We start from the raw sequence: 24,844 nt of genomic DNA, 5'->3' as shown, positions 1-24,844 counted from the left end.
GTTAGTAACTTAGTAGCTTAGTGAGTAGTAAGATAATAAGTAAGTAAGTTATTAAGTTAATAAGTTAGTAAGTTAGTAAGATAATAAGTTTGTAAGTATGTTAGTAAGTTAGTTAAATTAGTAAGTTAGTAAGTTAGTAAGTTAGTAAGTTAGTAAGTTAGTAAGTTAGTAAGTTAGTAAGTTAGTAAGTTAGTAAGTTAGTAAGTTAGTAAGTTAGTAATTAGTAAGTTAGTAAGTTAGTAAGTTAGTAAGTTAGTAAGTTAGTAAGTTAGTAAGTTAGTAATTAGTAAGTTAGTAAGTTAAGTTAGTAAGTTTATAAGTTAGTAAGTCAGTAAGTTAGTAAGTTTTTAAGCTTGTAAGTTACTTGTTTTTAGCAAATAAACGCACTGACATACAGACGGACCCCGCTAAATCGACTTCGCATTGTGGAAATTACAAATGAAATGACAAACGTATATTTATGTATACAAATTAAATGATTTAGTAAAAGATATCTTAAGAGTATTTTAACATTTCTTTATTTCTAATTTCTTTTTAGACATGATAACCTATAGGCAATTTTTAAACTGTTTATAATTGATAATTTTTCTTTATATTATTGTTAATTCTGCAATTTCTAAATTTATACATATTTAAAGATAATAAAAAAAATTCAGTTTTTAACAATTAAAATTTGTCTCTGATTACCCAGAATCAATGATTACCACATATTATCTCTAATAAACTCTACATGTATTCCACCCCTAGTCTGTAGAACAATACTTTTGGGTTCAAATTTCGGTTGTATTATAGTCTGAGCACATACTCGCACACGATAATATTTTAGGATGTGCACCAAACCAACTTTAACTTCTAACAAACCCAAACGGGCACCAATGCAATTATGAGGACCATCTCCAAATGGTAAATAAGTCAAAGGAGTTAAAAGTTTCTTATTTACGGGACTAAAACGTTCTGGATCGAATTTGTAGGGAAATGGCCAAAACTTGAAAATAAACTAAAATTCTTAAAATTTTTTCTACAAGTTTTTTTAAAATACTTATTCATACCTTGGGATCATAATGCAAACCAAATACCGATATATAAACCGGCATGCCTTCGGGTAATTTGTAGTCATAATGTGGTGCTAAAGAGAACTCTTCTGATCTATTCACAGATTTGGAATATCTACGATCCAATAGCGGCAGCACCGGATACAATCTTAATGTTTCGTCTATAACCATTTGTAAATATTCCATTTTATTAAGTGAGTCATAAGACATTTCACCCTCATCTCTGGCAAGTGTTTGCACGATTTCTTTTCTCAATTTCTGTTGAACTTCTTGATTTTTAGCCATTTCGAATAGAGCATTTGCCATGGTAGTGGCAGAAGTTTCAAAACCTGCACTCATGAATATAGAAGCCTGGGCAATTAAACTCTCCATACATTGATGCTCATCTTCGCCTTTCCATCGTGTTTCTTGTTTAATTTTAATAAATGCATCTATAAGATCATTACGTATAGCACCCGAGCGTTCCCTTTCCTCTATTACACATTTTATACTAGAGCGCATAAACTTTTCAGTGGATTGATAAAATATTCTGGGTCTTAGAATTCTATTTAGTTTGGGAGCAAAAAAGGCTATTAAGAAATCAACAGCTCTTTTGACATTAAAGGCCGACAATTTAAATGCCTCCTGGTATATGTATTCTTGCTTATTACCCAAAGCATTAGAATTGAAACCCATTATAGTGGTCGATATAACATCTGTGGTATAGCGACCACATAACTGTTTCAATTCTAACGTAAATTGGTTTCCATTTTGCTTGAGATGCTCCTCCAGTTTAACACCCACCTTTTGCAAGAGAGGATACATTAACTTTAATTTCCCACTAGTGAATACCGGGCTCAATTTCACACGCATTTCTCTCCAGTGAGGATATGCGCTAAAGAACAAGTTCAAAGCCCCCAAAGGATCATGCTGCAGATCACCTCTGCACGTACGGCTATTGAAACAGTCAAAGTCCTTTATTAATATAGATTTTATTATATCAGGTTCCCTTATTAGCAGGCCTGGTTCATAGAGCCCATATATGCCCACAACTGCTTCATTGCGATATTTTTCATTCGCATACAATGCTCTCAAATGATAACCGAAATTAGTTTTAAACGTTAAAAAATCCAAGAAATTTCCACTGAATATTCTACCTTTAACACTGGCGATCTGAGGATATCGCTTCCAATAATTAAAATTTATTTTAAATAAATATACAAAATACTCAGTAAAATAATAAAAATTAATAAAATTATTGTCAGCAACATTTTAAGATCAGAATTGATTGTTCTCTTTGATGGGCAAATTATACTGATGCAATGGTAAATAATTTAAATAATTAATGCATTGTTTATTATTCTGCAACTGTTTAAATTGTATGTTATCATTCTACACCATTTCTTAGTGAAATCTATTCAACATATATATATCAATAAATATTCTATACATTTAAGATAATTCTAAATTTTAAGTTTGTTTAAAAGGACGACTGGAACATTTAGAAACTAACTTACTAGCTTATTAACTTACTAATTTACTAAAGTACTAACTTACTACTAACTTGATAACTTATTAACTTACAAACTTACTAACATACTAACTTACACACTTACTAACTTATTAACTTAGTAACTTACTAACTTACTAACTTAGAAGGCGAACTTACTAACTTACGTACTTACTTACTACTTACTAACTTACTAACTTACGTACTAACTTACTAACTTACTAACTTACTTACTACCTAACTTACTATCTTACTAATTACTAATTTACTAACATACAACTTACTAACCTTACTACTAACTTGCTAACTTGCTAAACTTGCTAACTTACTAACTTACTAACTTACTAACCATAACTAACTTACTATCTTACTAACTTACTAATTTACTAACATACAACTTAATAACGTTCTACTAACTTTCTAACGTATTACTTACTAACTTTCTACTTATTAATTACTAACTTACTACTAACTTACTAACTTATTAACTAACTAACTTACTACACTTACTAATTTACTATCTTATTAACTTACTAACATACAAACTTACTACCTTACTACTAACTTGCTAACTTACTACTATCTTGCTTACTTACTAACTTACTAACTTACTACTGACTAACATACTAACTTACTAACTTACTAACTTACTACACTTACTAACTTACTAACTTACTAACTACTAACTTACTAACTTACTAACTTACTAACTTACTAACTAACTTACTAACTTACTAACTTACTAACTTACTAACTTACTAACTTACTGACTTACTAACTTACTAAATTACTAACTTTGAAAACTCAGTCCATGTTAGTCGGGTTATTCTTGTATAATTGTGTCTTATAACGACCACACACAATTGATTTAGTAAAACTTTGTTAACTTTAATAAACAGTTAACTTTGCTCTATAGATTTGTAAACAAGTAAACCTAAATTACATACATACAAATTAATGAAGATTACACAAATTTATCAGGGTTGCTATTTTGAAGTTTCTAATTTAGTAGTGGTCCAGCTACTATACATTCTTACTATTTTAGACTTATTCCTAGATAATACAAGATAAGAAATTTTTGTGAAAAATACTGGCAATTTTCATGCAAAACGCAGCTCTGGTAATAATAAAAAGAAAAACAGGTAGAGAGAGCAATTAATTGTAACACACAGTGCCAATGAGTGATTTACAATTTAATATTGCAGACATATTACGTATACGCAACAAACCTCTAATAATCAGGGTCATTGCTGTTCTTTCTTCCTGTTTTTTCTTCTTTCTTCCAGATTTGAGAATTTATAATTAGAGCAAAATTCAACAATACTATGCATTTTAATTGAAAATATTTTGAAGTGTCTTTAGTTGCTTTGTTACATAAATTTTAAGAGCGATAAAGTATTTTATAAGCACCGCCCTCAACGATTCTTATAATAAGGCTGAATAAGTACTCTACTTTTTTTTAACTTAGTTTATATTACGTTCTAACTCAATTCTTAAATCATCCCCATAGAATTGTTAGTTGTTTTAGCGCCGTAAATAAGATTTAAACATTTCATGTCTGTATGAAGGAAGCACTTTAAGGTATATGCTAAAATTTAAAGGGATTTCTTAAGCTATAATTTCTACGAATTCCTTTTAAAGCCTTAATACCTTTATTTTTTCCACATTCTCTTTAAGCTTCCTGTTTCATCATTAATTTTATACATTTCTGCAAATATGTATGTATGTGTTTCACAAGAAAATTTATTTAAATCTAAATAACATTTTGTTTTATTCTGTTTTGCCTTAAATTCGAATTTTTATGTTTTTATTGTTATTTACATATATATATTTCTTTAGTCGTTGTATATTTTAGTCTTCTATTTCCGTTTGTGCTTTTTTTCCTACTTTTTCTTTTACTTCCGTCATTTTGGTATATTTTTGTGTGTCTGGTTTAGTTTATTGTATTATTATATATATTTTACATATTTATTTGCTTATTTAGTACGTGCTACTTTTTTTTGTATATTTTTGTGTGTATTTTCTTATTTTTTCGAGGGAGTTTCACCTGGGGATTTAAATGGGTGTGAGTATTGAGGTTTTTACCTGTGAAAGTGTGCAACCAAAATTAAAGTTTAGTTTTGTTGAAGTTAAGTTTCCTAAACTATATAAGATATCGTAACACAATATCATATCGTCAGATCGAAGCTGCTTTCGACTTGATTTGTGTCTTTGTAGAAAGAATGGGGACGCAGCTTCGATTCCCACAAATGACTCCGTGCAATTCACTGGAGTATACGGACAAGCTGGTATCCTCTCTAGCGAGAGCGAGCTAGAGATACAAGAGCGACGATCCTAGCAGCTAGCGAGCGATAGCGAGCGAAGCGCGAGCGAGCGAGCTAGCGAGCGAGCTAGCGACGAGCGAGCTACTAGCTATCGCGAGCGAGCGAGCGTCGAGCAGCGAGCGAGCGACGAGCGAGCATCGAGCCTAGCGAGCAGCGAGGAGCGAGCGATCGAGCGAGCGAGCGAAGCGAGCGAGCGATCGACGAGAGCGAGCGCGAGCGAGCGAGCGAGCGAGCGAGCGAGCGAGCAGCGAGCGAGCGAGCGAGCGAGCAGCGAGGAGCGAGCGAGCGAGCGAGCGAGCGAGCGAGCGAGCGAGCGAGCGAGCGAGCGAGCGAGCGAGCGAGCGAGCGAGCGAGCAGCGAGCGAGCGAGAGAGCGACGAGCGAGCGAGCGAGCGAGCGAGCGAGCGAGCGAGCGAGCGAGCGAGCGAGCGAGCGAGCGAGCGAGCGAGCGAGCGAGCGAGCGAGCGAGCGAGCGAGCGAGCGAGCGAGCGAGCAGCTAGCGAGCGAGCGAGAGCGAGCGAGCGAGCGAGCATCGAGCTAGCGAGCGAGCGGCGAGCTAGCGATCGATCGAGCTAGCTAGCGAACGAGCGATCTATTATCTATATCTATCGATCTATCTATCTATATCTATCGATCTATCTATCTATCTATATCTATAGTTATTAAAAATATTACTGCTTCAGTACTTTAAGTAAAATTTTAATTAATTTATTTTAATCCTTTGTATTATTTTAAAAAAATAAATTCATTAAATTATTCTGTTTCTATTTTCTATTGCCTCTAAAGACGTTAGTAACATGAATAGCTAATTAGATACAATACTTCTTGACACACACAGGGACACTGCGACATTAGCATAAGTACTTTAAAACAATGAGTCCACAAAGAAATTCCAGTGTCAGTTGATAAGAGGACAAGTATGTCAGCCCAAGTGTTTTTTCAACTTTTTTTTTATTAAATGTCACTTCAAAACCAAAACATTTTTGTAAGTATTTTGGACATTTTGAAATAAAATTAAAAAAATTTTAAAGATTTTATTGTAGAATATTTGGAACAATTTCGAACACTAAAAAACAGTTCTCTAGAAGGGAATTATTTGAAGAGTTATTATAAATTTAAATTATTCGTAAAATGTTTATTATTATTTTTAAATTGTATTATATTTTTCAATCTTTTGGTAGGACTTAGTTAGCTCTCATATTTTGAATGCATTTTCAGCTGTTTTTTTATATAATTTTATTTTATATCACAAAAAATAAGTAGAATAGAATCATAAGAATACGTTTAAGTATGTCATTTTAAACAAAGATTTTATTATATTCTGTTGCCTCTTACCTACATACATATGTATGTATATGTATTGTTCATTTACTACCATAGTGTTCTAACTCAAAAAATACAAATCATAGTACTTAATTAGCTTCGTCTTGTTGGTTATTAAGTAAATGATAAAGCAGTTAGGTGGGTAGTGCAGTTTCATAAACCAAAGTTCTGGCAACAAATGTTTTGAAATATCTATTCCAAAAGATCCAAATTTCTAGTTAGAACATTATTATAATAAATGAGCGATATGTGAAGTATACATAAAAATATTTATAATTTTATATGTGTGCTTGTGTGTAGTTAAGTTTATAAAATATTGTGCTGACACACAGCATTCTTTTCTTGTACTACTTTTATACAATTTTAAAACAGACACACAAAAATTTGTCAGCTTTTTATATACATACAAAGTTACGTATATGTGTGTTTTGTTTTCCTTTATAGTCCTTGTTATTTTTTTGTATATCATTTTAACATTCTGATGCTGTCACACTTGACAGCTTATGGCATTTTATGTCTCTCTGTTGCAAACATAACAATGCAACAAATAATGCAAACATATTATAAACAAAATAAAAGATACAGGTTGTTATATCAAAATAAAAACTAACTCTTAAATACTAGAATTTGTGCATTTTTTTATTATTATCCTATTTATACTTATTATTACAAAATATTATTTTATATACAGTTTATTTTATACATGCAAAGAGGAGTCAATCACAAACAGTGACACAAGCATTCACTTACATGGAACTCACACGTGCATAAATTGTGAAATATTATAGTGTAAATGATAGAATATAAAGAGATCCTTAGTAAAGTATTTATAAGTTTGTGATATCTTTATTAAGGCTCTTTAGTAGTTAGTGTAAAATATGCATAAAGGCAATACTTGTACAGTATTGTTTAAAACCTTAAAATCTAATATAAAACGAAATTTAAATAGAATATAAACTTCATTATGAATGTTGCTTAGGTTTCGATCAATACTGTAGTTATAGTGTAAAAGTAATTTTAATTAAATTTATGAGCAAGTGCTTGTAATTAGGATAGGATTATTTAAAGGTGTCTCTCAGGCTGCACAGTGGTTTAAAAGCTGCTTTGTTACTACTAGTACGTAGACTAAACTATACACAAATTAATAGACTCGTCAATAGAATAGTCAATTGAATAACCAAAAGACTCGCCACTAGACTAGTCAGTACATTTGTTAGTAGACCAGTCAATAGATTAGCCAGTAGACTAATCAATAGACTAGTCAACACACTAATCAATAGATAAAAAATTGATTTAGCAATACATTAAGCAATAGACTAAGCAAAAGACTAGTTAATAGACTAATCAGTAGACTAGTAAATAGATTATTCAAGAGGCTCGTCAGTAGACTAGTCAATAGACAAGTATGTAGACTAATCAATATACTAGTCAATAGACTATTCAGTAGACTATTCAATAGACTTGTCAGTAGACAAATCAGGAGGCTATAGGCTAGTTAATAGACTAGTAAAAAGACTTGTCAATAGACTAGACAGTAGACTAGTCCATAGGGTAGTCAGTAGAATAGTCTAGTCAATAGACTAGTCAGTAGACTTGTCAATAGGCTAGGCAATAGACTTGTAAATAGGCTAGGCAATAGACTAGTAAATAGGCTAGAAAATAGACTAGTCAATGAACTAGTCAGTAGATTAATCAAATCAGTAGACCATCCGGTAGACTAGTTAATACATATAATAGCCAAAAGTCTAGTCAATAGACTATTCAATAGTCTAGTCAATATACTATTCAATAGTCTAGTCAATAGACTATTCAATAAACTAATCAATAGACAAGTTAATAGACTGACCAATAGGTCAGCCAATAGAATGTTCAATAGACTAGTCAATAATTAGTCAAAAAACTAGTCAATAGACTAGCCAATAGAGTCTATACAATAGAGTCAGAGATACAAGCCGAGACGGCTCAAATCGGCGGCGGCTGGCCACCGGTAACATTTTGCAAACCGCGCTGCCACCGACTTCTTTCGGCTCAAAAGCTAAGCCGGCTTAAACGTTAAAGATTGGAATCGCACATGTATAAAGATTAGAATCGCACATGTATTTTAGAAAATAATTTCACCAATTTTAACGGAGTTGCCACTATTTTCAATTCTTATGGCAAATTGAAAAGAGTTGCCACTCAATATTGTGCTAATATTAAAATAGTGAAAACTACTATAATAATGTCCATTTCTTGCAGAAAAAAACTTATATAGAGACAGGTTTCTATTAGGGTTCTATAGTTGAAACGAAAAGTCGACTTTTCGACTTTTTTCACTTAGTTAAAAGTCGACTTTTCGACTTTTTGCATTTTATGAAAAGTCGATTTTTCGACTTTTTTCATTTAATTAAAAGTCTAATTTTAGACTTTTCGACTATAAGTATTTTATAAATATTCGACTTTTTTCGACTTTTCGACTTTTTGACTTTTCGACTTTTTACGACTTTTTACGACTTTTCGACTTTTCGATTTTTTTCGACTATTTTTTTTTTACTTTTTTCGAGTTTTTCCGACTATTTTAGAGTTTTTGACTTTTTTTCCACTTTTTTAAAATTTTGGACTATTTTTGACTTTTTTCTACAATTTTCGAGTTTTCGACTTTTTCCGACTTTTTTCGACTTTTTCCGACTTCTTCCGACTTTTCGACTTTTTTCGACTTTTTACGACTTTTCGACTTTTTTCGACTTTATTCGACTTTTAGACTTTTCGACTTTTATTAACAAAGTCGACTTTTTTCGACAAAAAGTCGATTGTTCTATTATTCGAAGGTCGATTTATAGAACCCTACTTTTTATATAACAGACTATTATACAGAGATTTTTCAATATAATAAACGCTTATAAGGTCAATTTCAAACAAAAAAAACTTAAATTAAGCCCACAATTTAGCAGCTGCCGATATTTTCTATAATAAGCCGCCGACCTAAAATGGTTACGCTCGATTTATGTTTGATTATTCGAAGGTCGATTTATAGAACCCTAGTTTCTATATAACAGACTATTATACAGAGATTTTTCAATATAATAAACGCTTATAAGGTCATTTTCAAACAAAAAAACTTAAATTAAGCCCACAATTTAGCAGCTGCCGATATTTTCTATAATAAGCCGCCGACCTAAAATGGTTACGCCGCCGACGTTGATAATTTTGCATCAGCTTGTATCTCGACAATAGACTAGTCCATAGACGAGTTAATAGTCTATTCAATAGACCAGTTAATATACCTTTTAAAAGACTAAGACAGTCAATAGACTTATATCTTATCTTTAAACAAATTCAATCAAATATTTAAAATTTTGTTTGATAAAATTTTCATAACAATCTTCTTGAAATCTATTCCAAATGGATGTTTTATCGGAGTTAACTATTTAACTTAAACTTTTATATAAAAACCCTAACTCCGTTTTAGCTTTTAAAGTCAAATAAAAGGTGATTTAAATTTTTTTCTTAATTGCTTTTTAGTTGAAAAAGTAGAGAGAAAAAAATGAAATCATTTCCTTCTTTTATAAATTCTTTTTTGTTAATGAAAATCATGTGGTTGGGTGGTACAATTTCCGTTTAATTACCAGCATCAATGTCGAACACATACATAGTACATATACACATACAAATCAAACTGGCATGTTTACTTTTTTTTTACATAATTATTTGTACATAGCGCTTATTTACTTCGAAGGGAGCATAGTACAAAATTTTAGATATTTCTGAATTCTTGCTAAAGTTTCACAAAGTTTAATGATTGATTCAAACATTATGCCCATCTTCAAGTATATGAGCGTAATGCGTTCACATTATGTACTTTGTGGTTGACAGCATATTTGACTTTTTAAAGAATTTGTTTTTTTTTCGCTATTGTTTAATGTTATTTTTATTATTAAGTATTTAAAGCCTTAAATTTGCCAGATTAATTGAAAATCAAACAATAAACTTTGTACTTGATGTCATGTTTACATCATGTTTATAAATACATTTATTTGTTGTAAATAATTTTAAACATAATTTTTTAATAAAAAAAAGTTTATCATAAAAGCAAATGAAATGAATTTCTTAAGAAAAGTGTAATTTTTTTCGAACACATGAAGAATACTCATAATTTAGAGATTATTTTAATATATAGTTTTAAAATGACTCAAATATAATTTTCGAACATAAATTATATTGAAAATACTTTAAATTTCAAGAATATCTTAAATATAATTATGTTCGAAATTAGAATAAGTAAAGAAATATACCTTAAATTAATATAAAATTATATTTTTATGAAATCTCATGATTTAGAGATTATATTAACAACTTTAAAATTTTTCAAACATAATTTCGAAATTTCGAAAATTTTCGAACATCTCTTAAAAAGCTGATATTTTGAAACTACATTGAAAATACTTTCAAAATTGATAAAAATTTTAAAATTATTCTCAAAATTTTTATGTTCGAAATTGTAAAATGGAGGAATTTAGCTTCAAATAATCTTAAAATTACATTTTTAAAAATCCTCATGATTTAGAGAGTATTTCAACAGCTTTAAATTTTTTTCGAACATAAGATCGAATTTTCGAAAATTTTCGAACATCTCTTAAAAATTCATAAAAATTTTTAAATAATTTTCAAAATTCGAAATAAATCCGCATTATTTTGAAATCATTTATTTCATTTATTTTCGAATTTTCGAACATCTCTTAAAAATTCATAAAAATTTTTAAATAATTTTCAAAATTCGAAATAAATCCGCATTATTTTGAAATCATTTATTTTAACTATAGATTTTGTAATAAATACATTTTGAAAATAAATTTGTTAATTTTAATTATCTATAACTCTCAGCATTATGGTTTCTAAACCTTTTTTTGTACTTTCTATAGTATGTTCATTTATTTGTAAATAATTTGCTTCAATTTGTTGTTGTTGACTGTTTATAAAATGGTTTTATTTACTTTTACATTTACAATCATTGTCTCTTGGTGGTCGGTCGGTCGGTCGGTCGGCTTGTTTTGCTTCTGTTGCTCCAAATGAACTTTGTTTAAAAACCTCTATGTTTATATAGTTTTGGTTTGTTATTCAAATGTACAACAACATTTTTATATACTTTGTGGTTATGATTGTTGTTGGTTTTTTTACATAAACAACAAATGTCAGAATTTATTTTTTCCTATGTATGTATGTGTGTACAGAGAAGTCCTTTGATATTTGTATGGAAATTAGTGTGTCATAAGACCCAGAAGTTCGGGGGGGTATGTCTCGAACTATCAGTTAAACCTTCATTAGCTATTTTAACATTTGCTTGTCCCAGGAGGAAGTCAATCGTCGCACCATAGATTACAAATAGGCAGCCAGAAAGCTAGTCCAAAGTAATCAATATATGGTCATGAACTTTTTCGCTTAAAATTTTCTAAGAATCCTCCTTCTGGATAACTTGGGAATAGTATTTTTATATAATGGGTTATTCGTACCAATGTATTCATTACAGGTGAAACAGAACGAAGACAATTTTCACTTTATTGTCCCTAAAGGGCCCTTTACACGATCATACTTTACGTATACGTAAAGTCTAATGAAAAAGTAAAAAGAAATTTCATCCGTATGACAAAGGAGAATAAAAGTCATATGATTTATATGTTTTGTGTTTACACGATTGATTAGGGTTCTATAGTTGAAACGAAAAGTCGACTTTTTGACTTTTTTCATTTAGTTAAAAGTCGACTTTTTGCATTTTATGAAAAGTCGATTTTTCGACTTTTTTCATTTAATTAATAGTCGACTTTTCGACCATAAGTATTTTATAAATAGTCGACTTTTCGACTTTTTCCGACTTTTTGACTATTTTCGACTTCTTTCGAATTTTTTCGACTATTTTTTGACTTTTTTCGAGTTTTTCCGACTACTTTAGAGTTTTTGACTTTTTTTCCACTTTTTTTAAAATTTCCGACTATTTTTGACTTTTTTCTACAATTTTCGAGTTTTTGACTTTTTTCGACTTTTTTCGACTTATCGACTTTCCGACTTTTCGACTTTTTTCGACTTTTATTAACAAAGTCGACTTTTCGACTTTTTTCACAGACTATAGTCGAGTTATCGACTTTTTTGGAACAAAATAGTCGACTTCGACAAAAAGTCGATTGTTCGATTATTCGAAAGTCGATTTATAGAACTCTACGATTGATATAAAACAATAACAAAGTAAGATAGAAACAGCTGTTTCACTTTTTAGTATGTGTTTACTAGGGTGATCGATTATTCGACATTTTCCAAAAACCGGTTTTCGAATAGTTCGAATAGTTGACATTTAAAAAAAACCGGTTGATATTTTTCAAATTCAGAAAAAACCGGTTAACCGGTTTTTCATTATAATTAAAAAAATATATATTTTAATTTGAAAAACTTTATGTCTATGTTTAAATTTGATTAATAAAACATGGCCCGAAATGATTTTTAACAGTTTAAAAGATTATAACTTTAGATCTAGTCGTCTGATTTACATTATTTCTTTAATATAAAAAAATTAGGAAAAAAGTGGGACACTTCTGTTAAACATAAGGTACTATGTAATCCTGGCTTATTTTAAAAGCCCTGTTTAGGAAATTTGCATAGGCATTCCAACTCTTCCATAAAATTTCAGCCGTAAATTAATTATTGTAATTGGAATATAATCTTAAGATTGCTAAATTTTATCAAACAGTTATCAATTTTACAAATAAATTTTTTTAATTAATTAGGAAAATCAAAAAAGTTTAACCAAAAGAGCTGTAGAAAATGTACTCTAGTTCCTCGACTCGAATATTTTTAAAATTTAGACGGGCTGTATTATTATTTACTTAAAAATTTCATTTAAATAATCTTTGAATACAAAGCAAATAAAAGTATTCGAAACCGGGTTTTAAAAAGTGAAAAAACCGGGTTATTCGATATTCGAAAAATCAACATTAAGAAAAAACCGACACTGGTAAAGCAGAAAAAACCGGTTTTAAAACCGGTTGAAAAATCGAGTCGATCACCCTAGTGTTTACATAAAAATACATCTCTGATTTAATGCGACTTGCTTGTTTTTTAAAATCATTTCAACAAATAAAGAGAGAAATTTTGCATCCATATTTTTTCTCAATGTATGATGGTTTCATTACATATTGCGTTTAGACGATCCCATCCGTAATCTTCCACACAAAATTTTGACAGATCATATTATTTGTGTGCGCATGTAAAAAAGGCTTAAGTAATGAGTAGGGGAAGTCATTTGTGTTCCCAAGTAATCGATTTTGACTTCTTTATATAAGCTTTCTGACTGCTACTTGACATCCTCCTAGGGCAAGCCCATGTTAAATTGTCGGGTGACTAGTGGTAACACTAAGTGGTAGGTCTGTCTCCCCGAACTGCTGGTTACTTCTACAGTTTACCAATATTTACTGAAATATAAGACTAGACGAATTAATGATAAATTTGACAACAATGTAATCTTTGAAAGCAGTAAGCAAGTCGTTCATCACTTCATTTACCCCTAGTAAACTAAAAAGTAGACTTTAAAGTTTTTTTTTAATAAACTATACCCATCAAATGTAATAGATTGCCTTTTTACTCGAACTCTTATAGTAATCAATAATGCATTAGTTTAGGACAGCCTGATCAACCATACTACAGGGCATTCACACAAAATCGACAGCCAACCATCACAGACATAGTAAGTAGTAATATTACAACATTATGTATTTCCTTGTGGCTTTACACTAATCACTAAACGAATTGAAAAATAACACCGCAAGGCGAGGTTTCATTCACAACATCTATTTTATGCTTCGTTTACACTTGCAAATACGTTTGGGGAATTTCCAAGACACAGACAGGGAATACTCGCTACTGTTTTTTTTTTTGCCTATAGACTAAAGATAAAATTAAATATTTAAGCAAAAAATATAATGATGAGAACATTTAAATTCTTTAAAAGTAATTTTCATTTTAATGGTCAAAAATGGTTTTTAAAATGTTGCCCTAAGTTCGCATTTCTTTAGTAACATTTTGTAGATTTTGTAAAGCATGTTAAAAGGAAAATCCTTTAAGTTTTAATTGTCTTGAACATAAAACTTGAAAAGTTTTACTTTCTTAAGAAACAAACAACAGGTAAAATTGTTTTTAAATGGCTAAAGACGATTTTTGTAATCCCTACGAAAAGTAGGCGAAAAGCCTCGCCCACATACAAAATAAATAACACTTATCTCAAAAACTGCAACAGTTAAGAGTCCTAAGAGATAACGTTGACATACATATAAACATTTAGTGGAAAAATGGGCGGTTCTGCTATAGTGGGCGTGGCTTTGTGAAAGTGTTTTCAATCGAGTTTCAAATAATGTATAAATCTATTCCATGAAGAATATAAGCTCAAACTTATATTTCGAATATATTTTCTTTTAATATTATTTCAAATAATCATAAACGTCTTATTTATATCAGCAAATAACTGCCGTTCATAGGGTTCCTTCCTCTCACCTATAATATTTTGCAAAAATTCTGTACTTTTCTCTACTAAAGTTTTTTGTTTTGCTTTATATTATTTTAACTTTCTTAGCAATTAACTGTTTTGATTATTGTTAAACTAACATTGTTTCTTGTATTTGTATTTCTCTTTACCTCTAACATCTGCCCGTTTCATTGTATATCCTTCATATTCCCCATTAACGGTAATTGTCGTGTAAAATGTTATTAAATGTCTTTATATAAAGCCAAGTGGTGTTTATCTGTAAATAGATGTATTTTTACATTCTTCTTACCTTCATCTCTACTTTTTTTTTCTGTTTGCATCCATTGTTCTTCTTGATACCGTTAGTCAGTCACTTTTCTTGTGTACATGTATATTTGTCTTCGTTAATCACCTTATTTAGGCTAAAGAAAAAAGTTTTCTCAGTTTTTGTGTCACTAGCAAAACAAAAGAAAAGAAAAGCAAGCTATAAAAAAAAAGCTGTTAAGAAAATTGTATTTAAAGAGTTTAGAAACAAAGGAGAAAAAAATCCTGTAATCGTTAAATAAAGTATTAAGTTGTGTAAATAGTAATAACTAAAGCATTTACAATGTAAATAATGTGTAATTTAATGCCAAAACTTAAATTTTTTATAAATATCTTAAAATATCTTTAAATAACATATGTACAATGTAGTATAACATAATAAGCGAAGTACAGATAGAATAAATAATTATAGACTCAATGATAAATTTAACTCCATTTCTCTGATTTAAACCCGGCTTTACAGTTATTTTCTGGGGAGTCAATTGTTACTTTAGTGCTACCAAGTAATCTAGAGGATAGACTCCACGTAATAACTTTATTCAATTCCATGACTTTGACTTCTTTGGATAAGTTTTCTGACTGCTAGTTAGTAATATATGGACTAACAACAATCCCATGTTAGCGACTAAGTGAAAGGTCTATCCCCCCAAACTGCTGCGTACATCTACAGTTTACCAATATTTACTACTATATAAAAGTGGACGAACTTATATTTCTTTATTAATTTGACAACAATTCAGCAATAAAGATGTCAATCGTCACTTCATTGACCCCTACTAAATTAAAAAGTAGACACTTTAAATTTTTTTCTAAACTATACCTTATTTAGCCCATCAAATGTAATAGATTGCCTTTATAACTGGTATTGTAGTATATAACTATTAACAAGTTAGTAAGTAAGTTAGTTAATTGGTTAGTTAGTTAGTTAGTTAGTTAGTTAGTTAGTTAGTTAGTTAGATAGTTAGTTAGTTAGTAGTTAGTAGTTAGTTAGTTAGTTAGTTTGTTAGTAGTTAGTTAGTTAGTTAGTTAGTTAGTTAGTTATGTTAGTTAGTTTAGTTAGTTAGTTAGTTAGTAGTTAGTTAGTTAGTTAGTTAGTTAGTTAGTTAGTTAGTTAGTTAGTTAGTTAGTTAGTTAGTAGTTAGTTTGTTAGTTAGTTTGTTAGTTAGTTTAGTTAGTTAGTTAGTAGTTAGTAGTTAGTTAGTTAGTTAGTTAGTTAGTTAGTTAGTTAGTTAGTTAGTTAGTTAGTAGTTAGTTAGTTAGTAGTTAGTTAGTTAGTTAGTTAGTAGTTAGTTAGTTAGTAGTTAGTTAGTTAGTTAGTTAGTTAGTTAGTAGTTGTTAGTTAGGAGTTAGTTAGTTAGTTAGTTAGTTGTAGTTAGTTAGTTAGTTAGTTAGTTAGTTAGTTAGTTAGTTAGTTAGTTAGTTAGTTAGTTAGTTAGTTAGTTAGTTAGTTAGTTAGTAGTTAGTAGTTAGTTAGTTAGTTAGTTAGTTAGTTAGTAGTTAGTTAGTTAGTTAGTTAGTTAGTTAGTTAGTTAGAGTTAGTTATGAGTAGTTAGTTAGTTAGTTAGTTAGTTAGTTAGTTAGTTAGTTAGTTAGTTAGTTAGTTAGTTAGTTAGTTAGTTAGTTAGTTAGTTAGTTAGTTAGTTAGTTAGTTAGTTAGTTAGTTAGTTAGTTAGTTAGTTAGTTAGTTAGTTAGTTAGTTAGTTAGTTAGTTAGTTAGTTAGTTAGTTAGTTAGTTAGTTAGTTAGTTAGTTAGTTAGTTAGTTAGTTAGTTAGTTAGTTAGTTAGTTAGTTAGTTAGTTAGTTAGTTAGTTAGTTAGTTAGTTAGTTAGTTAGTTAGTTAGTTAGTTAGTTAGTTAGTTAGTTAGTTAGTTAGTTAGTTAGTTAGTTAGTTAGTTAGTTAGTTAGTTAGTTAGTTAGTTAGTTAGTTAGTTAGTTAGTTAGTTAGTTAGTTAGTAGTTAGTTAGTTAGTTAGTTAGTTAGTTAGTTAGTTAGTTAGTTAGGTTAGTTAGTTAGTTAGTTAGTTAGTTAGTTAGTTAGTTAGTTAGTTAGTTAGTTAGTAGTTAGTTAGTAGTTAGTTAGTTAGTTAGTTAGTTAGTTAGTTAGTTAGTTAGTTAGTTAGTTAGTTAGTTAGTTAGTTAGTTAGTTAGTTAGTTAGTTAGTTAGTTAGTTAGTTAGTTAGTTAGTTAGTTAGTTAGTAGTTAGTTAGTTAGTTAGTTAGTTAGTAGTTAGTTAGTTAGTTAGTTAGTTAGTTAGTTAGTTAGTTAGTTAGTTAGTTAGTTAGTTAGTTAGTTAGTTAGTTAGTTAGTTAGTTAGTTAGTTAGTTAGTTAGTTAGTTAGTTAGTTAGTTAGTTAGTTAGTTAGTTAGTTAGTTAGTTAGTTAGTTAGTTAGTTAGTTAGTTAGTTAGTTAGTTAGTTAGTTAGTTAGTTAGTTAGTTAGTTAGTTAGTTAGTTAGTTAGTTAGTTAGTTAGTTAGTTAGTTAGTTAGTTAGTTAGTTAGTTAGTTAGTTAGTTAGTTAGTTAGTTAGTTAGTTAGTTAGTTAGTTAGTTAGTTAGTTAGTTAGTTAGTTAGTTAGTTAGTTAGTTAGTTAGTTAGTTAGTTAGTTAGTTAGTTAGTTAGTTAGTTAGTTAGTTAGTTAGTTAGTTAGTTAGTAGTTAGTTAGTTAGTTAGTTAGTTAGTTAGTTAGTTAGTTAGTTAGTTAGTTAGTTAGTTAGTTAGTTAGTTAGTAGTTAGTTAGTTAGTTAGTTAGTAGTTAGTTAGTTAGTTAGTTAGTTAGTTAGTTAGTTAGTTAGTTAGTTAGTTAGTTAGTTAGTTAGTTAGTTAGTTAGTAGTTAGTAGTTAGTTAGTTAGTTAGTTAGTTAGTTAGTTAGTTAGTTAGTTAGTTAGTTAGTTAGTTAGTTAGTAGTAGTTAGTTAGTTAGTTAGTTAGTTAGTAGTTAGTTAGTTAGTTAGTTAGTTAGTTAGTTAGTTAGTTAGTTTAGTTAGTTAGTTAGTTAGTTAGTTAGTTAGTTAGTTAGTTAGTTAGTTAGTTAGTTAGTTAGTTAGTTAGTTAGTTAGTTAGTTAGTTAGTTAGTTAGTTAGTTAGTTAGTTAGTTAGTAGTTAGTTAGTAGTTAGTTAGTTAGTTAGTTAGTTAGTTAGTTAGTTAGTTAGTTAGTTAGTTAGTTAGTTAGTTAGTTAGTTAGTTAGTTAGTTAGTTAGTTAGTTAGTTAGTTAGTTAGTAGTTAGTTAGTTAGTTAGTTAGTTAGTTAGTTAGTTAGTTAGTTAGTTAGTTAGTTAGTTAGTTAGTTAGTTAGTTAGTTAGTTAGTAGTTAGTTAGTTAGTTAGTTAGTTAGTTATTAGTAGTTAGTTAGTTAGTTAGTAGTTAGTTAGTTAGTTAGTTAGTTAGTTAGTTAGTTAGTTAGTTAGTTAGTTAGTTAGTTAGTTGGGAAGTGTGGAAGTTTTACTTATCCACCATTGCTGCGTTTAGTCTATTTCCCAACCCAGTATTTTTTCCACCCCAAAGTATTTATCCAATCTCACAACCAAAAGTACAAAACGCATCACCTCTGCTTTCCCAGTTTTTGAAACATTTTTAATTTTAATTGCGTTTTTTATCAACATAAGTCTCTGCAAGTCTGGCAGCGCCAGACACTCTGTGTGCATACAACTCTGCTTCGTGTCATATGTGCAGAAATGCCAGACTTAACGATTTTTTACTTTAAAAATATAGTAAAGAGTCAATTTAACGATTTTTGCTTCAAAAATGTTAACCTTTAACTTAATTAAAAAACGATTGACAAATATTAAACTTCACAAATTTAAAAACTACAAATTCTGGGAAAAATAAATATGGATCAACTTTTTGTTCAAGTTTATGATAGTAAAACAAAGTTTTGATGTTTCTTTAGAAATAATTCAGATATTTTTCAAAAAAAAATCCTTAAATTGATTTGTGTTTTTTTTTTTGGAAACATTTTATATTTTGAATTGACGATTTTCCTTAAAATTTATCTGGCATCCCCGTAGATGTCACATTTTGACTACTGTCAAAATTGCAAAACAAATAATGAGAGCAAAGATTTTATCCGAAGTTGGCCAGTCTGCTGTGAGAGTTTTTCAACAAACAAGTCGAAAATTTTTCCACGGGAAAATAAGACAAAATTTTTGAATTTTCTTTAATTAAATCGTAAATTGCAAACGCAGTGACGTTTCAATTTTAGTTATAAAACCAAAGTTTAAAGTATAAAATTAAATCTATACTAAACAGATATAAAAAGAACAATAATGTTGGTTAATGAAGCCCGTTTGATGTTGAGCCGTACTGGTGCTCTGGCCGCACGTCAGCAGGTAGGGAATTGGATATAACCACCACCAAAATATTAAGTGGGGTCTAGAAATATCTTACATAAGCATTTAATAATGTGAAAATAATAACAAAATTATAAAAATAACACGCAAAGTTTATTAGAAAATTAAATGAAGAAAATTTTAATTTTGCAATAAAAATATTGTTATGTAAACGCTTGATAATATTGTGCTTAGTGTATAAAAAGAATCATGTGCAAATTAAATTTGTTAAGTTGACTAAAACAAACACACCCCCTACCTTAAGAGAACATATAAAGTTCTATATATTATATTTTTAATGATTTTTCAAATTGTATTTAAATTGTTGCTTTATGTTTGTTGTTGTTATTTTAGTTGCGTTCCCTTACCTCTGGCAATCAACAAAACCAGCAGGCTCAAGCCCAAGAAACCCCTGCACCACAAATTAAAACTTTCCAAATCTATCGTTGGAATCCCGACAATGCTGGTGAAAAGCCCTACATGCAAACCTATGAGGTTAACTTACGCGAATGTGGTCCTATGGTTTTGGATGCTTTGATTAAGATCAAAAACGAAATGGATCCCACTTTGACTTTCCGTCGTTCATGCCGTGAAGGCATTTGCGGTTCCTGTGCCATGAACATTGCTGGTACCAATACATTGGCTTGCATTAGGTAAGTTTTCTTTTTTAAAAAAAGACGCGCTGAGAAGAGAAATGTGTATTCTTTTTTTAGAAAAGCTATAATGATTAGATGATTTGGTTCTTTTTTTATTAAATATTATGGAATTTTCCATAATAATCTATAGAAATCTTAAATGAAAAGAACATCTTTAGTTTGACCTTTTTTGTAGGTAAAAAAAAGAAAGATTTTGGGTACGTTTTTATTATTAGTTTCATATGCTGTGTGTGGACATCTAATTGGTGTATATTCTCGTTTACCTGCTTGGCCCATAAATTTTCCTTAATTGACTTTTAGTTTAGAGTCAATGGAAAAAAACCAAGGCAGTGTTTTTTGAATAATGAAAATTAATTTGGATGCATAAAAACAAGTTATTGTGGATCATTTTCATTTGAAATTATAATAAATGAAAAACTTTTTCTTATAATTTCTAGTTTTTAGTAGGCAATGGGGTTTTCCTAATATAACTTAATTGCTTATAATAAAAGTTTCTAGATTAGATTCTGACGTCAGGATAATTAGCACTATGAAAGTCTATCTTAGAGAAATACGCTGATATTAAATATTTTCTTTATAAATTTGTCCCCATTTTAGTCATTCTCCTGAAATTCGGATTTTTATAAAATAACTTTAGTTTTCTATTAGATTCTATAGTAAAACAAAACGTGGACTTTTAGCAATTTCAGAAAACTTTTCGCTATTTTTCAATTTAGAAGAAGTAGATTTTTCAGTTTTTACAATTTTGAAGTTAACATTCTTTCTTTCTTTTCTTTTTTAAACAAAAAAAGTCGACTTATCGAACTTCTTAATATCGACTTTTTGGACTAGTTAACTTTTTTCAACGTTACTTTAGATTTTTTTCTACAAATTACTTAATTTTTTTTCGAAAAAAATTAAAAATTTTCCAATTTTTCCATAATAGGCTTTTATTTAAAAAGTCGTCTATTCGACTTTTTTCTTACAAGCGAGTGTGTTCTATACTTGAAACAGGAATTCAACTTTTCGAACGTTTTTAAAATGGACTTTTTCGAAAAATTTTCCTACAAAAAGTCGAATTTGTCCGTGTTATTTCGACTTTTATCTACAAAGTCGACTTTTTGACTGTTTTTTCTAGAAGATAGTCGATTTACTGACTCTTCATTTTCCAAATTACGAAAAGAAGACCTTTACATTTTGAATTTCGTTCTTTTATAATTACTAAATTTTTTTGCGACAAAAATTCAACATTTTCTGACTTTTATTTACAAAGTCGTCTTTTCGATTTTTTTCTTACTATAGTTGAAACAGACATACAATTTTTGGAACGTTTTTAATAAATTTTCAAAATTTTTTCCTACAAAAAGTCGAATTTTTTCGACTTTTATTTACAAAATCGACTTTTTGACTTTTGTTGATAAAGAAATGCAATTTTTCGAACGTTTTTAATAAATTTTCAAAATTTTTTCCTACAAAAAGTCGAATTTTTTCGACTTTTATTTACAAAATCGACTTTTTGACTTTTGTTGATAAAGAAATGCAATTTTTCGAACGTTTTTAATAAATTTTCAAAATTTTTTCTTACAAAAAGTCGAATTTTTTCGACATATTTCGACTTTTATTTACAAAGTCGACTTTTTGACTTTTTTCCAACAAAATTGTCGATTTACGGCTGTTTTTTTTTTTTTTTTTTGGAACATAACAGTGGACTTAGATTTAAAAAATTCTAATGTTCTATATTAAAACAGAAATTCGACTTTTCGAACTTCTTTAATATCGAATTTTCGAAATTTTTGGAGTTCTTTCGACTTATGTCGACATTCATAACTTATTTTCAATGTTTTTCAACGGTTTTTTAATTGACTTTTTCTAAGAAAATCCATTATACGAGATTTTTCTTAAATATAGTAAATTTTTGGGCGAAATCCTTTCGGAATTCGGTAGGAACTATTTTGAAAATTCTTATTAAAAAACCTTATATAAATTTCCAGAAATCTATTTAAGACTCAAACCGCAGAATTGTATATAAATGCAAAATGTGATAAATAATCAAAATTCTACAAAAAATTTTAACCGATATATCCCAAGGTTATGGAAATCAAACAATACTTTTAAAGACAACAACATATTAAGCAGCTAAATAATAATTATCAGCCCATTTTAATATAAGGTCTGTTTTAAAATATTTACTATGACCAAACACTTTCGTTATCTAACTAAAAACATTAAACAAATTAAAAAAAACACCAAATTCGAAAAGATAAGCGGGAAATCTTTCTTACAACAAAATTTGATAACATTTAAATAACTAGGTTTTTAAATCTAAATATTTTTAGCAAAATCGATACCAACACCTCGAAACCATTGAAGGTTTATCCTTTGCCACATATGTATGTGGTACGTGATTTAGTGCCCGATATGAATAACTTCTACGAACAATACAGATCCATTCAACCCTGGTTGCAACGCAAGTAAGCAAATTTATAAAATTTTATAAACAAATTTATTTCAAATATCTAATAAATCTTTTAGAAACGAAGCCTCCGAACAAAAGGGCAAAGCTCAATACTTGCAATCCGTAGAAGATCGTTCCAAATTGGACGGTTTGTATGAGTGTATTTTGTGTGCTTGCTGCTCTACCTCTTGTCCCTCTTACTGGTGGAATTCCGAAAAGTACTTGGGACCTGCTGTTCTTATGCAGGCCTATCGTTGGATCATCGATTCTCGTGATGAAAGCACCTCTGAACGTTTGGGCAAACTTAAGGATCCCTTCAGTGTCTACAGATGTCACACCATCATGAACTGCACACGCACCTGCCCCAAGGGTTTGAATCCCGGTCGTGCTATTGCTGAAATTAAGAAACTTTTGTCCGGTATGGCTTCGAAGCCCGAACCCAAATTAGACACTGCTGCTTTGCATAAGTAAACAGTCGAACGACGACTGTTTTGGAGGAGATTTATATGTTTTCTTCGCTTGACGATGTGTTTCCAGCTTTTCCTTTAAATTCTCTTTGTACTTATAAAGTTTCCACAAAAAGAACAATATTATTGTTTTGTCTAAAGAAAAGCATTAAGTTTTCCTTTTCTTTTTTATAAATTGCTGTAGCTTGTGTTTGATTTTCACAGTTGGTGTGTAATTTATTGCTTTCAAACAATCCTTTCTTATGATTTAAGTTTTGCAGCTTTATTTTTTTTTTAAACGTTATATTTTCGTTTTTTAATTTATTTTTTTTTTTCTTTTTGACATTTTTACGCTTTGGACTATTTAAATATTTTTTTTTAGTTTAATTCCTCAATTTTAATTTTATTTAGTAAGAGAGAAAGTTTGTAGTAAAATAATAATAATAAATAGTAATTGTATCGTATTAATAAAATAAACAACTACAGTTTATAAAAAAATTAATTAAAGGAATAAATAAAATGCATATATAAAAAAAAACATTAAAATATAATGAATTTTTTAATTTTACAATATCTCATTAAAAAAACACTCAATGAGAATCTAAAAAAGCATGTAGATTATGCTTCGATCGATAAAATAACCAAAATTTGTGATCAATTCAACGCTTCAATTGAGAAAAAAAAAATCTGTGATCACTCATATTTCCCACTAAAAATCGATTTTTATAGGAAAGACATAAAATAGGCTGTAGTTCCTTAAATAACTCTCCAATTGAGAATATAGTGAAAATCAGTGATCACTAATATTTTCCACTAAAAATCGATTTTTATAGGAAAAACTTAAAATCGGCTTAAATAACGCTCCAATTGAGAAAATAGTGAAAATCTGTGATCACTCATGTTTCTCACCAAAAAACGATTTTTATAGGAGAAACATAAAAACGGCTGTAGTTCCTTAAATAACGTTCCAATTGAAAAAATAGTGAAAATATGTGATCACTGATATTTACCTCTAAAAATCGATTTTTATAGGAAAAAGATAAAATCGGCTGTAGTTCCTTAAATAACGCTCCAATTGAGAAAATAGTGAAAATCTGTGATCACTCATGTTTCTCACCAAAAAACGATTTTTATAGGAAAAACATAAAATGGGGTGTAGTTCCTTAAATAACGCTCCAATTGAGAAAATAGTGAAAATCTGTGATCACTCATATTTCCCACAAAAAAAAAAGATTTTTATATAAGAAAGTTAAAATCGGGTGTAGACCCTTAAATAAGGCTCCAATCGTCCTAAGAACCGTGAAAAATCGGGAAAATAGTCAAACTTCACTTCAATTTTCCATCAAAAATCGATTTTTGTATAAAAAATCTATTGAATAATCTTTATTTGATCAATTCAGTATTTTTCAACACAGCTTAGCATACCTTTAGGATGGAAGCATACTTTTAAGGTTACAGACAGCTGTTATCGTCGCTTTATTATATAAGAAAAAAATATATAAGAAAAAAGTGCAACTCTGCCAGTTCTACCATGAAATACAACTGTGTAAAACAAAAACATCTGGTAGCGCTCTATTATTAGCTGCGGTTGAACGTCGTTTGATACAAACTTTTTTTTTCAAACATATTACAGTTTGATGTCTCATATAGCTTTGGAACAATCTTAAATTAACAAAAACTGATTTTTTATCTTACTCTTCTTGTATTCTCTAAGATATCGTCCGTTGAAGTTTTTGTTGCAAAATAATATCAATAAAATAACTTCTTTTGGTATTTTTAGTGGTTTCAGACGTTAAGTAAAATATCTTAAAAAAAAGAATATATAACAGTTGTTAAAACTTTATTATATGACACGATATCTGGAGAATCTGATACGATGGAAAAATTTTGGGGTTAGATTCAGATTCATCGCTGCACAATCATCGACAATTCTCATATTTTTTGTATTAAGTCCCGATTTTATATGTAGAAAATTTCAAAAATACCGATTTTTA

At 29.3% G+C, this 24,844-nt stretch overlaps 2 protein-coding genes across 2 annotated transcripts; one reads left to right on the top strand and one right to left on the bottom strand.

Moving 5' to 3' along the window:
• Positions 1-578: 578 nt before the first annotated feature.
• LOC119604258 (cytochrome P450 6g1-like) lies at positions 579-2,340 on the bottom strand. The gene is made up of 2 exons (XM_037956756.1): positions 1,050-2,340; positions 579-985 (listed from the first exon to the last, which is right to left on the bottom strand). Exons 1-2 carry the CDS (start codon positions 1,902-1,904, stop codon positions 701-703), a joined length of 1,140 nt encoding a protein of 379 aa, XP_037812684.1. The 5' UTR covers positions 1,905-2,340; the 3' UTR covers positions 579-700.
• A 16,665-nt stretch (positions 2,341-19,005) lies between these two features.
• Positions 19,006-23,397, top strand: LOC119604252 (succinate dehydrogenase [ubiquinone] iron-sulfur subunit, mitochondrial). Its single transcript, XM_037956750.1, has 4 exons — positions 19,006-19,314; positions 19,669-19,967; positions 22,286-22,420; positions 22,482-23,397. Exons 1-4 carry the CDS (start codon positions 19,252-19,254, stop codon positions 22,873-22,875), a joined length of 891 nt encoding a protein of 296 aa, XP_037812678.1. The 5' UTR covers positions 19,006-19,251; the 3' UTR covers positions 22,876-23,397.
• Positions 23,398-24,844: the final 1,447 nt, after the last annotated feature.

Source organism: Lucilia sericata, unplaced genomic scaffold, assembly GCF_015586225.1.
Source record: "Lucilia sericata isolate MDLA Ls3-8-SP2 unplaced genomic scaffold, ASM1558622v1 Contig000375F_arrow, whole genome shotgun sequence".
NCBI classification, from domain to species: domain Eukaryota; kingdom Metazoa; phylum Arthropoda; class Insecta; order Diptera; family Calliphoridae; genus Lucilia; species Lucilia sericata.
The sequence above is the reverse complement of the archived record's forward strand: the minus strand, read 5'-3'. Positions and strand labels throughout refer to the sequence as shown.

What these genes read in the sequence shown, in the direction of transcription:
- LOC119604258 (XM_037956756.1), bottom strand. Translation starts at nt 1,904, where the DNA reads ATGCGTGTGAAATTGAGCCCGGTATTCACTAGTGGGAAATTAAAGTTA. An exon ending in GTTTGCATTATGATCCCAAG is followed by an intron (nt 986 to 1,049) that starts GTATGAATAAGT and finishes TTTATTTTCAAG; the next exon opens with TTTTGGCCATTTCCCTACAA.
- LOC119604252 (XM_037956750.1), top strand. Translation starts at nt 19,252, where the DNA reads ATGTTGGTTAATGAAGCCCGTTTGATGTTGAGCCGTACTGGTGCTCTG. An exon ending in AATACATTGGCTTGCATTAG is followed by an intron (nt 19,968 to 22,285) that starts GTAAGTTTTCTT and finishes AAATATTTTTAG; the next exon opens with CAAAATCGATACCAACACCT. An exon ending in CAACCCTGGTTGCAACGCAA is followed by an intron (nt 22,421 to 22,481) that starts GTAAGCAAATTT and finishes TAAATCTTTTAG; the next exon opens with AAACGAAGCCTCCGAACAAA.